The sequence below is a fragment of the Megalops cyprinoides genome, chromosome 21 (assembly GCF_013368585.1).
Source record: "Megalops cyprinoides isolate fMegCyp1 chromosome 21, fMegCyp1.pri, whole genome shotgun sequence".
NCBI classification, from domain to species: domain Eukaryota; kingdom Metazoa; phylum Chordata; class Actinopteri; order Elopiformes; family Megalopidae; genus Megalops; species Megalops cyprinoides.
This window is the reverse complement of record NC_050603.1, coordinates 4,191,301-4,205,779: the sequence shown is the minus strand read 5'-3', so window position 1 is coordinate 4,205,779 and position 14,479 is coordinate 4,191,301. Positions and strand designations below refer to the sequence as shown.

The 14,479-nt window shown below is 46.5% G+C and overlaps 1 protein-coding gene across 1 annotated transcript; it reads left to right on the top strand.

Moving 5' to 3' along the window:
• The first annotated feature begins 2,175 nt into the window (after positions 1-2,175).
• On the top strand, positions 2,176-13,188 carry LOC118769281 (CDC42 small effector protein 1-like). Its single transcript, XM_036516327.1, has 4 exons — positions 2,176-2,403; positions 4,934-5,041; positions 9,785-9,856; positions 10,829-13,188. Exons 1-3 carry the CDS (start codon positions 2,350-2,352, stop codon positions 9,851-9,853), a joined length of 231 nt encoding a protein of 76 aa, XP_036372220.1. The 5' UTR covers positions 2,176-2,349; the 3' UTR covers positions 9,854-9,856; positions 10,829-13,188.
• The last annotated feature ends 1,291 nt before the right edge of the window (positions 13,189-14,479 follow it).

Here is a 14,479-nt window from a genome sequence, read left to right as displayed (position 1 = left end):
AATAGGCACCCGCAGAGGCCCCCAGTTCATCTGTGGAAAAGGGCCACTTTATCAGACTGTGTGTGTGGGGGGGGCATACATACCATGAGGAAGAGGAAGTCATAGTGTTATTGCTTAACTTGGTATCACCAGCTGCAGATTAATATATGGGAATATTTTCTCTCTTAATTTGTGTCTGTATCTGTAGTCTTTATTTTTAGTACTCATTCTTATCATTCCAGTTCCCTACTTGAAACCAAAGGGTCTCATGTGATGGAGGACAGTTACATATGAGTTAGGATGCTTGAGGGGCATAAACTGTTATCTTCCAGCATTTCCGGTGGGGTAGCACTATATTGTGCTTGCTTTGTATGCTACCTCTGCCTGATACATCCTCCCTTACCAAGGAAGCCCAGGTGGACGGCGCTAGTGCCTCAAAGACAGAGATGGCACCACCGCACGTTTGCCAAACTCCACATCTTTCCTCTGCCCCTCCCCCCCCCCCCTTTACACCAACCAATCAGATTTAGTCAATTTACACAGGCCCCTCCCCTCGCCTCAGAGGCCACCTTTAAGAGTAAACAGGCCCAGCTGACTTGCTGCTCTGCCCTACCCTTTCCGGAACTCTCCCTTCCACTCCTGTAAACTACTAAATTTAGAGTTGTTTACCTTACAGGATTGTTGTAATATCTGAGAAAACGGCAAGGGCATCCTCCCATGGGCTGTTTAACAACTCCGCGTAGCTTTTGGGAACGCTTCACTGAACATGGTATTTGGTTGGCTCCCAAATCCTTGTAATTAGGAGGGTAACCCTTTGGTGTGGTGTCCCTCACGTGTTGGCCCACTTAAAGCGACTGCTCTGCGTTTCTTCCTTTTTGGTGGGTGTTGTGAGTTCGGTGACTTTAATGGAAGCCGATGTGGAAATCAAAGCAGTTTGTCAACGTGTAATGAAAGTATGACCGTTACTAGCTATACACAGGCTTGTGACTCCTGTGACAGGAATTCCAAGAGTTGAGTGAGTTTGAGCTATTTTCTGTTGCACTGAGAGTTGCATTAAGAAGTGTAGAGCAGGACAGATTGCTGTGTCTGATAGTAAAGCTTCTCTAATCTCACATTGGGTGGAGTGTCAGTGATTTTATCTAATCCTAGTCTTATTTTTTATTTCTTTTTTAATTGAAACTCAAATTATAACACGTTATAATATATAACATAGCAGTGGCATAGATGCAGAAATGATGTTTGATGATGGCTGGAGGGTTTCTCAAACTTTGATGGAACACCCATGACCTTAGGGTGACCTTTTCTGGAACCTGCAGCCTGCGTCAACCTGAAGGGACCTGATGCAGTGCATGCTGGGTAGTCCTTATCTCCTCCCTCGCTGGGGCCCGAGGAGCCCCCCGCCGCAGCTCAGAGCGGCATAATCGGGCAATCAGCGCCGTGCCAAAAATAAGCTGCAGGAATGAGCTAAGTGCTGAAAAATGGCCTTTAGGGAATCAGCCATTCACAGGAGCCGCAGAGCAAGCCCGTGCAGGGGGGGGGAGGGGACTGTCAGACAGGCGGGCCAGGGGAAGTCTGTCTCTGACTCACACTCCTGCCTAGTGTTTGGAAGCGCTGTAGAGGGAAACTTTAGAGAGCTGTTTTTTTTTTTTTTTTCAAGTTTTGGTTTTGATGAGTTCGGGAGCGGGAAGAATATTCTAGGAGCGCGGCAGGGAAGTTGAGGTAACAAAGCGTCTTGTGAGGTGTGACGCTCTTTAATTACGGTCACGCTGCTTTGTTCTCCTCTGGCCTTTTCCAAAACTGGCCCTAGAAGGGGAAAGAAGGCGGAAACTTCACCAGAACCTTGACTGAATAAATAAGAATACTGCAAAGCGGTTTTGTTAGACAGTCTAAGCAGGAAATTCTCCAGTAGGTCATTAATATCCTTCCCTCTGTTTTCCTTGTTAATGCCTTATTCTCTAATCACTGATGTACCCTTTCATCCATTGTTCATTCGGTCATTTTTCGGCGGTGTGAAGTCACACATTGTATGCGTGTGGAGTTATTTAACAAGTAGTCAACGGAATCTGTTTTTGTCTCGACAGGTCTATCCAGAGGCAGGAACAGAGGCGGAGAGAGGCTCGCAGGGACTCCCGCCAGAGCAGCGAGAAGCAGCGGGAGGTGCTGAAGGTTCGAGAGGAAGATCGCAGGATCTGAGCATCGGGGGGGGTGGGAACGGGGCAGGGGGGAGGATCGGCACGGTTTCCCGGGAGCACCAGAGGGCTTTACCCAACCATCGAAGGGTACGGAACGGCGGGCCACTGTTCCGCCGCCTCTTCCACAGCCAGCAGGGCGGCGAGAGAGAGCCAGGAGCCGAACCGGAGGACGCCAGGAATGAGCGAGTTCTGGCACAAGATAGGCTGCTGCGTGGTGGCCAAACCCCCGCCGGTGAGTTCACACCCCGTCGGCCTCCTCCGCCCGTAATCCGCTCTGGTTTGCTGTGCTCTGCCGCCCTTCCGCTGCCTACCTGGCAGACCAGGCTCTTAGAGGTGTTGGTATAGGCTGTTGATGCTGATCTGCCAAATTTCGTAACCACAACCCACACCAAATTAGTTGGTACAAATGGAGTTATTCATTATCACTTGTTTACTGTCCAGAACGTCAGCCAGGTCTCATTGAACGTTTTATGGTTTCATTAGTGTGAAACACCCCTGGATGTTGCTTTATTGAACGGTAACGGCAGTGTGTGTTTGGACGTTTATTGCGTTTGTGCATTATGACGGAGCTAATCATATTGCTGAAATGTATCCCTTTTGTTCTTCAAAATTTCCATACCAATTTAGTTGCCTCACAGGTCAAGGTTTATGGTGGAAAAGAAGTAGTTAGCCCACTGTCTGAATTACGGTTTACTCATTTTAAGCTTGTTTGTTTATTTACCTGCCGTTTCCTTGGTAACTGTAATTGCGGTGACCGCTTTGGGACCGTTGTAAGGGTCTGCCATCGTCTCGGTGTCTTCAGCCAGCTGCGGGTCCGTGTATCTCAGCCGGCAGCAGGTGCGGTCCGCTCCCCGCCTCGTGCCACACGTGTTTCAGGCGAGTGTTTGTTTTTCGGCGGGTTTCCGTCACGTGCGCTCCGAACGGGGCGGGGGACCTGACGGTTCGGCCACGGGACCGCTTGGCAGGAGCCTCACCGGGCGTGCAAGAGGGCCGCCCAAACACAAAACGCAGCCGAGGACAAAGAGGGTCTCTGTGTCCCGTAGGAGGGACGCAGAAGCGGGAACGTGATTTCTGTAACGGAAACCTTACAACAGTGAATCGGTGTTCACCACGCTGGCCTTGTGACTTGAGCAGTGGGTTTCAGAGTGCAGCAAAAAGTGGGGCAATCCGTACACACGCTTCAGTGTGTTGGTGCATTTTTGGCTCTCTCTAAGACGTTGCTCAGTCTTTCAGTCTTTGATTTCAGTTAAGGGATAGATCTGAGTGCCGTGCCGGTTATTTTCCAGTGCAGTGTGAAATATTTATTCACGGACAGCTTATATTGTGTCTAGCAAGCAACAGACAGTTCATGTGGCTCACTATCTCTCTCAGTGGAAGTCAGGTCCATGGTTTCTGACTTAATTGGATTAGCTATGAGCCCAGGTTAGTCCAAACTGTCATGTGTTTAGGGTTCACGGGGAGGGCAGGTTTGAATCTCCAAGGCAAATGTATTGTTTCAGGAGGGCTTTGTGAACACTGTTAGTAATCTTGGTCTGTGTGTGTGTGTGTGTGTGTGTGTGTGTGTGTGTGTGTGTGTGTTTACCTCAGTCAGTGTCAGGGATTTATGTGTACAAAGAGGAAGGAAACACCCCTCTGTAGCTCCCTGTAATTCCCACACCCATGTGTAGACCCCTTGTGCATGAAGTCCAGTCCCTTTGCTGCTCTCTCTTCTCATGCAGGTGTTTTTTGTGGGGTCCCTGGTTTTGTGCGGTGTGCTAAATTCAGGTGTTTTGTGGTGTGTGGTTTTGTGTGATGTGCTAATTGCAAGTTTTTGTTGTGGGGCTTGTGTTGTGAAATGCAGATGTTTCCTGTGAGGTCCCCACTAGTCCTGCACATTGCAGGTGTTTGTTTTTGGATCCCCCCATTTTGTGTATTGTGTTAAATACAGGTGTTATGGGGGGGGATCCTCATTTTGGGGGTGAAGAAGGTCCAGCAGGTCAATGCTCTGGAACAGCGGTTGCATGCATGTGTTATAGCTAGCCTGAGAGCAACTTATTCAGTAAACCCCACAGCAACAGAGGAAGACTGGCTCTGGTTCACCACACCAGAATACGTGTGACGACAGGCGTTCCGCAGAACAGAGGAGGAACTTGCTTTAACAGTACGAAAGTGAAATGTGAGAGCGTGAACAAGCGGCACACCACATACAAGAGTAGGAAACTGATGACTAAAAAGCCGTACATGTGCATACACCCGCACACATACACATACTGTAATGCACTCTTTTTAACTGTTGTGGGCGTGTGCATTTGTGTAAGTATATTTATATATGAATGCTGATTCATGCTTCAGATTTGTATATGAATACAAATATTTACACGGATATGTTTGTGCCCTCTGCCAGCTGAAGACCCTTCATGCTTACATTTTTTGCAGGACAGTATGTGACCATATGTACTAACCGCCAAAATGGTTAGTTCCGACCCATTGTTCCTATTGGTCAATTTCTAGTGCTGACAACATTCGTCATCAATGATTCAGTCATCAAAGGCAGCAATGCAGTTATCTGCGTAGACCTCGTCACAAAATGCGCACAACAAATAGTGCAGCTCTCGATGCAGATGACCGCTACTATAGCAAGTACGTCATTTCATTCATGTGAAGGCTGACCACAACAACCATAAATCAGCCTTTGGTATGTATGCTTCCGTGTTAAGATGTGTCATGTAAATAAGACATGGGTGCATGTTGGTCTTAACATTGTGCCTGTTCCTGTGTTTCAGAAGAGGAAGAAGAGGAGGAAGATTGACCGCAGCATGATCGGGGAGCCCATGAACTTCATGCACCTGACACATATTGGGTCTGGGGAGATGGTGGAGGGTTTACCACCGGTAAGTGAGAGATTCAGAGATCCCAGGGCCTGCTGGGAAAGATGGAAAATTATTCCCTGACGCCAGGAAAATGCAGTCAAAACACTGTTGCTTGCTGTTATTTTATGGAAACAGGCTATTGCTATACTTGGACTCTTTACCCACTTCAGTTCTCACTACCTCCAACGCCCTCTTTACGCATCTCATAGAAAAATATCAGCACTCAGGGCAAGCCCTGCCTTCACCAGATTCATCTATTCATCCTCTGACCTCCTTAAGCATGGTTGGTCAGTTCAGTGACTGAAGGGGAATTGCAAGAAATGACGCTGATTGTTGTTTAGAAGGAAATTAGTGCTTGTTGCTTGTGTTGTGTAAAAGGAGTGTGTGTGCGTGTGTGTGTGTGTGTGTGTGTGTCAGGGGGATAACTCCTGGGCGATAGCGGTTGTTACTTAATCCCGAAGACGCGGCAGATTGAGCATGCTCAGTTCGCGCTCCTCGGCAGAGCGGTGTGGCTGACAGCGTGTCTGGAGGAATGTTGGCACCGCGCCCGCCTCCCAGGGGTTCCAGGAATCCCGCGGAAAAGGTGGCGTGTGGGAAACGAGCCTCGGCAATTCGGCTCCCGCTGCGCTAATACCCCTCAGGGACGGGAGCGAGCCGTGAGTGTCTCTTCCTGGAACCTCTGGCCTTCCCTACACCCTGACCATAAAGCCATCCGGAGTTTCCCAAATGAGTTTCGGCCACTTCCCTGTTCTGAGTGTCCTTCAGTTGACGATTGGTAATTTTTTTTCTCTCTAATCCAAGATGAAGGATTGAATTAATTAAGCCGTGCCTGAATGAGGTCCAAGGCTGATTACAGGAAATGTTTTTCAGACGTTACACAATACAGTGGGCAGAACCTTTAAATGAAAAAGCAGTAGGTCATTTAGTGAAAAGGTTCCTCCGTACAGAGCTGCATTATATCAGCCCGGGGGACCACAAGATGAGGCTGGGAGGGGGTACCACCTGTACTGAACCAAGCATTCCCTTCATGTTTGTGCATCACCATGGCAACAAGCCTGGGGATGCTCACTGTGGTTGATTGAAATGTGGGAACTGGTTTTTCTTCGGTGGCTGGGGTCCAGAGAAACCTCTCTTGCACCTGGAGACTTGCAATGAATTGTATGATTGACTGAGTGAGTGAGTGAATGAATGAATGAGTGTGCTTGGAGTGTCTGGGTGTATTATTCTGACTATATCAATATTAGTTCAGCTCCATGATTCAAATACTGGAGATGGGAGAGTGAGAATTTGTGAACCCCATACTGGGTGGAGCTACCATGTGCTGTCAATCACTGATTCATATGAACCATTCGTTCTCATAAAATATTTCATCATTTTGATCTTTGGATGAGTATCAGTGTCATTCTGTCCTTGTTACAGCCCTCCTTCCTCTCTTGAAGCAGCTCACATAACATCAGCCGTATTGACAATGCATGTCTGAAGAGACTGAATGGGAATCAGTCTGACCGTCCTGAGAAATAGGACATCAGCCCAGCTCGAATTTCATAATCCCCACACGCACCCCCGCACCCCTCCACCACCACCAGGGACCCAGCTTTAAATAAGATGCTGACGGGACAGAGGAGCGGAAACGCAAGCCTTAAAATAGAGCTCCCACCCCCCCTCACTCCTCCCAAGCCTGATAGGGTACAGAGACAACAGTCCTAGTGCCAGTTCTCAGCACAAAGTGGCCATGGAATCTTTCACAGTGGTGCCAATGGGAAGGCGAATTCTGAATTCTGAAATATGTTGGTTCTAGAATATGTTTTAACCGGCTCTGGACTTCAATTCCCACGATCCCCTCTTCTGAAACACTTCCAGGATTCCGTAAGTCTCCCAGCCCAGGGTCTCTTCTGGCTAGCAATCTGTGCTGAAAGAGGAGTCAGAAGGCCAATTCCCATGTCAGTGCAGTGCATACACAGTGAGCAGAAAGAGGACCACACCAGATTATCGTAGATTTATTTAACACAAATGCCGCTAATACCTGTCGGGCACTCCTATTATACATAATACCATTAGTACCTGAGATGTACGACATAACCACTCCCTGTGTATCCCATATCCTGCACTCGGCCCTGCCTGGACATGGCGAATGCTGTGCCCCAGGTGTCAGGGGTGTGTGTTTGTGCAGGTCTTCAGAGAACAGCTGGAATTGCAGGGCTGGGCTGTAGAGGCTTTGTTCTCAGGTTATGGTGGTGTGTTTGCATTACACGCCACACTACACTGTAACACGCACAAGGCACATCACAGAATACTACATGATAAAACTGCACACTAAGCTACAATATACACACTACATTACAGTGCACTACAACGCACACAACAGTACACCACAGAAAAACAGGCACGCTACACACTGCAAAAATTACACTACACTACACTATAAAACTGCTACACTACAAATACTACACAAGACCGTATATACTACAAAACACTGTATGCTTTGCGCTACACACGTTATACATCACAAACGCACCATACACACATACCACATTACAAAAATTAATATACACTAGACTACACCGCACTGCACGGCACACACACTATACCACACTACATACCATACATACACATACTCGCTCAATAATGTATGTGAAATGGCCTGCCTCAGGCAGTGTGTGACGTCTCTGTAGACCCATATGTGGAGCAAGGTATCAGGTAGCCTGGATTCCCTGAGGCCCCTTATTTTGTTGTGACGTCTGTAGAATGACCCAAGGACTCCCATGACCTGGAGCTGTAACTAAATATTTTTACCCCAGTTTTGAAAACATACCATCCACACATACATAGGGTATCAGTGGTGCAAAAACAGGTGTTTGGTATGTTGGTAGGCCTCATGTATGTGTGTGTGCATGTGTGCATGCGCGTGCGTGTGTGTGTGTGTGCGTGCGTGCGTGTGTGTGCGTGCGCGTGCATCTGTGTGTGTGTGTGTGGAATAAGACAAGCATGCACCCACACCAGTTGGCAGGGAATTCTACCCACAGAGCAGGCAAAGGGGGAATTCACAAGCCTGCAGCTGAATGCTGGGAAAACCAGGTTTTACTGGAAATAATCAGGCCGTATAAGAATGGGAGATTCTGAGAATTAGGAAACCCAGGGCACGGCTGTGGCACAGATTCTGCAGATTCCCCTCATTCACTGACCCAGGATCAGTTTAATCTCCTCCTCCAGTAATGGTGTGGATGAGGATTAGGGCAGGATAAGACTACCATGGAACGGCCATCGGTGGCAGAGACCGTCCTTGGAATCCAGCCCCGGCATCCCCCTGGGGGGCGGTGCAGTGCGGGAGGGACAGGGCGTGTTTTGGGGTGAAAGCGGGAAGGGCGTAAAAAAGGGCCTTCTGTGCTCCGATCTCCTCTCCTCGCCTCGCCTCACCACGGGACGCACACAATGCCACGCTTTGTCTGACGGCGGGCAGGAGAGGACTTGTCCCGCTGCAGAGGGCCGGGCCTCTGTCTCTCTCACACACACACACACACACACACACAGGACTCCGTGTTCTCCCTCGCCGAAGATGGCCCTGGATAAAGGCCTGAGGCTGCTCTCCCACACAGCGTGCCAAGCAGGGAATTCTGGGAAACTGCCCACAATCGCAACATCAGGGAAGGCTGTCAGTCAAGAGGGAGAACATGTCAGTGGGCAGTCTTAGCTCTCAGGTGTATCCAGTGCGTTTGACGTGCACCTGTGCTGTGCCCACAGCCAGGCTGTGATCAAATGGACAATTTATGACCCTGACAACCTATACCTGCGTCTGACTGCCTGTGAGGCAGCTGATCTCTAGATAAATCAATGATGAATACTTATGTACTGATATACTGATGTAATCAACTATAGGGTAGATGTTTTTCCCAGAATCATTATGAGCTGTTGAGATTTTGTATCCATACACTGGTCTGTGCTGTGATGCTATGCTTAATCAAATGCATTTATTGCATCAAGCACATGCTCAAAAGTTTGAATTATTTCAGCCTCGCTGCTCTGCGTGGCCGCACTGTCATTTGCTTTGAAAACCGTAACGAGCCTGATGAACTATCACAGCGACAGTGTTTGTGTGAAAGCCATGAAAGCTATGACAGCTCAGGCCCTGCTGTAGATCAACTGCAAGACTCCAGAGGAGAGTGGGAATGACTGGAATGGGCGAGAGTGAGAGTGAGAGAGAGAGAGGGAGGCGTTTGGTCGTGTTTGGTTACCAGAGCCGTGGTATTTTCATACCTATTCAGTAGCATGTATTTTGAGGTGGGATGGATTTAGAGGTGGGATCACCTCAGGCACTAGATATGGGTCATGTAGACCAAGCAAGTCCCCTTTAAAATAATACACTGTCATCAGCACTGTGTTTTAGCTTATAGTTTCTGTTGATTTTATAGAGGATTTAAATATTTTCCTCATTCAGTGCTGGGGTATTAAAAATACACAGGAAAGGATGTGCATGGTGGTTTCTTAGAGAATTACTAGCTTCACTGCAACAAAACTGCTTTTCAGCCTACAGTTGAAACAGTAGTGACAACAGTCAGCTATATTTAATGCCAAACTGTAAATATTATGAGAAACATGCCATTGTCATGCTAAACCCGTGGAATGTGTTTCTGCGTGACGTAGCCGGCGTTGCACAATGGGAAGCGATTTTCGGCTTTCTCGACCCCGAGTCCAAGGTTAGCACATCAACAGGAAAGGAAGGAACCGGGAAATGACCCTTTGTGCCGGATGTGTTTGTGTCTCCCACAGTCCGGGTCGGTCCAGGAACAGATGAGGTCGAAAGGACCTGGCGTCAACGGCCGGAGTAGCCTGTTATAGCTGGTGAGTAAGCAGGGGCCCTTTGACCGCTGACGGTCACATCACGGTCCAGCAGTATGGGACTTCTCCTTTACTGCATGACTTGGCAATTCTGGTTGTACCAAATGTCAGAATGGTGTCTATCAGCCTGGTCACCTGGCTTTTCCAACGTCTTATTTCTTACCAATTTTACATTATTATCTGTTATAGTTGAAATTCCAATTTCTGGACAATAATGGGTTATATATTTTTTTAAACCTTTCAGTATACAATGTGATGGAATGGAAGTGTAATTCACACAACTATAAAGCAAATTTTAATGAATTTAAGCAAGGACCTTCAATCTCTAATCTCTAAAATAGACAGTCTTCGTGTCTGTGTGTGTGTGTGTGAGACTTGGATCAGTGTTCAGACCTACTGACTGTGCGTGAAAACCGCTAAATGCCACATATAAAACAGATCCCAGTCCCTTAGTGTGAGGGCTTAACTGCTCTGTTCAGAAGGCTTTTGTGCCTCGCCTGAAAAGACCCCAGAATGGCATTCACAGCGTCACACAGTCCAGTGTCCCGCTTCATGCTCCCCTGAGGAGATTACACGGCCCTGTGCAAAGCAGGCTTTTTAGTGCCAGACAGGGAACAACATTGTAGCCTGTCTGGAAAGCAATATTCGTTCTGTCAGCCAGAAGTGAGTCTCACCAGTACAGCTCAGATTCCTTGGTTACATGTGTGTCACTGTGACCTAAAGTTAAGGCTTGCAACACCTGGAAACTCTTTAATTCCCTCGATGAAAAATAAAATATTTATTGATTGAATTATTTAATGTGTCCCATGTGCATGGAGACCTAAGAATCCTTGTAAGTGTAAGTGTGTGTTCTGTTCTAATTATTCATTTGCTTCCTAGTGATTAAAACTGACCCAACAGAGCAACTCCTCTCCAAATACCCAAGAAAGGGTCACCTCAGATCAGTAATCCTGATTTCATCTTTTTTTCTTTCAGGAATGAGGACCAAGCCAGGGACCCTCTCTGAATATCCAGCCCAACCCCTACCCCGACCCTTGTCTGACCCAGACCCAGTTGCAGCCCAAACCGACCAATAAACAGCACTTAGAAATCCAGAACTCCACTACTCCCACCACCCCCATTGAAAAGCATCCACAAGGTCATCCTGAAAGTAGTGTATTCTATAAAGAAATGTATTAAGCCTTTAATTGATCTCCATTTCGAGTGGAGAGGAAGGCGTTTTGTATTTTTTTTTCTTTTTTTTTGTTAAAGGAAAGTATTTGCTTGTTTGTCGAACTGGACTAGTGCAGAGAACCCCGGCTTTATTGTGTGTTGTGATCTATGTGGGAGTTCAGATAAGAGAGAAGGAGAAGCTGCCGCTGGTGAATCTTGCATGAAAAGCCATGCGTGGGTGCTGGCCAGCTTTTGTTTGACACCTCAGGTCCTTTAAACTCCCACCAAACTCCAAGGGATCGTCTGCGAGTTCCGCATTTTTTCCCCAACTGCAAACCAAAAGGGATGCTGTCCAATGAGATGCTGTTTGCCAAACAAAAAACGAGGATGCTCCCTTGCTTCGAAATGCCAAGAGGTGTACATGCATGCTTGCGAGTGTGTGGTCTGTGTGCTGAACAGCTGTTGTATGTTTATGTTGTATCACATGTTAGTGTGCCAGATTTTTGTTTTGTTTTTTGTTTTTCTTGTAGACTTCAAATCACGTGCAACAAATTCTGCCAAATCAGTTTTCCATACCAGCTACCACTATTAATATTTTTGCTTATGACTAGGTAGTATTTGCCAAATTTCTAGTTTTAGTTCAAGTTGTCAGGAACAGAGGTGGATCCATTTCCCATACACCAGTTTAGCATTTCCTGGAATGGGAGTGGCTAAAACATTGTAGCAATATCATTGGTCCATCTCACACATGATGGACAGTAAGGGTCAACATTCTGTAATTGGTTCCCAAAGTCCGACCACCAAAGACTTCTGCTGTATCTCCTCAGTGTAATTTATTTAGATTTATATGTGTCGCTGTTGTAGCACATTAGATCAGTGCTGGAAGTTAGGCTTCCAGGTATTTTCTACACCACCACCCCCCCACCACCACCACCCCACCAACAGCTGGTCCAGGATCAGTTGTCCCTCCTTATTCCTAAACTCAGCTAATATCTGTGAAAGGTTGATATTGATCCAGAATCAGTATTTGAGAGGAGAACATACACTTACACTTTCCCTCACCTCCTGCCTGCCAGTGGGGGTGGTTTCATATTGCATGTATTTTTTTTTCCACATGTGAAAAGCACAGAGTGCAGTTTTTTCCCCCTCACGTTTTTTCATCACTTAGCTTAAGTCTTCCCCGTATCTCCCGCAGAGTGACCGTGTCTTTAAAGAAGCTGACTTGACTGAGTCATTGCTCGGCAGTCAGTTGCATGGAAGATCCAGAGCTGCTTTTTAAATGAACACTCCACATAAGGTTCCCCACGTCCCAGCCAAAAAACTTGTTTTGACAGACGTTCGTTACTTACGGTTACTCGGTAGTCTCCCGGGGGCAGGGTGCTGCCACACATTCGAGCCATTACTTTAACCCCAGCACAAAAGTCTGATTGCTATTTATCACTTAAGTAAGTTGGAGGGAAAAATCCTTATCCAGCCTTTCTAATGCCTTACTTTCAATGCTTTGCTAAGGCATTTACTCGATCGAGGTAGTGAGGACTGGGGCTATATTTGATGAAAGCCTGGAGCTGGTGTCTGTTGGACCAACATTGAGGGACCTGGCCGAGCCAATGCCTAAACAGCAGGAAGCAAAGCTGGCTCCAGAAGCTCAGATTACCCAGCAAGTGAGTCTGGAATGCTGCTGGTTTTGTGTAAGACCCCAGATTCAGCCCACGTTTCTGAGTGAACAGCCCGCCCCAGTGTCATGTGGTTTGCAGAGAGCTGACAAAGACACTGGATTTTCTAGGGCCAAACTATAGGCATCCAGACCCAGAGCAGGCCAGAGCAAGGAGACAGTTGATGGGAGGGTTGCCATGATCCTTGCAGTGATCAGAGCTGTCTTGTTGTCATTGGCTCTAAGATAAGAACAAATTCTCCCAGTCTCTCGGTCAGATTAGAAACGTTTGTGATTTACCACACACGACAGCTCACTCTCCCATCACTCACACTTCTAAGACCAGGTCCAGTGACGCGGTTCTACGAGGTACGTTCTTTGAACTGCCACTATTTTCCGTTTTCTGCTGACCATCAAAATGCGTCCCAGAGAATGCCTGCTTCTGAATGCCTGAGTTGGATCTTTCTGCTCCACAGTGGAGGCTCAAAGTTACCTTCCCCATTTCACACAAGGAATAAATGCCAAGCCCCCACCTTTAAAATTCATTTTTATTTGTAGTTGCGGTCAAGAAACTCTGCGTCCACTGGATACATTTCAAGCTATGTGAACTGTGTGAAATGATTTTTTTTTTTTTTTACTATAACTTTATGACTGCTAGTATGCAAGACTGCAAGTTGTATGAGTGGATTTCAGTTTAAGTTTTGTTGAGTAGTGGTCTAATATTTTTTCTTCATCTTTGGGGGAAGGGGGGTTGAGATCTGATCAGTGGAACGCTGAGCTTTTGTTGAATTTTTTTTTATATCTATGAGGACTGAATAAATCCAGGATTCTATGCTTATAAATTCTGCATCTTCTTTGCTCACCTTCCGCACTGTTGATGACGTGAGTCTGTGTGCTCTGTGTGAGATCGGCCCTCCATTTGAGCCAAAATCCTTTCATAGTGCAGCTTCCTGCTGGTTATATAGGACTGTTTTTTTATGGAGAGATTATCCAAAACACGCTATTAGAATATGTATAAATTATTGTCATTTTCATGAACACTTTTATACCTGTACTGAGAAATAAAGTATTACCATCTATTCTGTACAGTTGTATGTGCATAAAACTGCATATACAATGATGGGAATAACTGGTGTGTGTTTTTTCTAAACGCTATCTATGTATTTGCTGTACTGTGTTTTTAAAAAAAAAATATTTCCCGAATGTTACTGATTACACGTGTTGCCTTGTTGTGAAAGATTGCTTTCATCTGTGAGCTTGTGAGGTGGGTGTGTTGTGAAAGAGCAACAGGGAACTGTGCTTTATAACCAGGAGCAGGCAGGTTCAAATCCCAAGAGGCGTAATACTGCGGGATGTGGGTTCTAGACGTGGGTAGCTGTAGACCCGTCCTCCCAGAGCACACACACTGAGATTTATGTAACAGCTTGTTGTGAGTGATTGTGGATGTGAACCGCTACTTGCTTTTTTAAATCTACTTTGTGGCCCTGCGCTATCCTGGATTTTCATGGGGAAAAAAAAATACAGTTGATATTTTAAGTACCCTGTGTGCGTTGTTTGAGTAGTCTTTGTATTTATGCAAAACTGTAATCGGTCAGCACGGGGCAGATATAAGCCCAAAACCAGATATTAGGAAGTGCAGCTTTTAAAATTGTCTGGATTCAACATCTTCTATAGTTGATAGTTCCAGCATTTTATAACTTAGAGTTGTTTTTATTGGTGTATCAGTTCCAACTGAATATTTCTACATATTTTCTGTGAGTTTTAATTTCCATCACAGCTAAAAGGTACCCTGGGCTGTTCTCAGAACATGAAAGTGAAGGAAG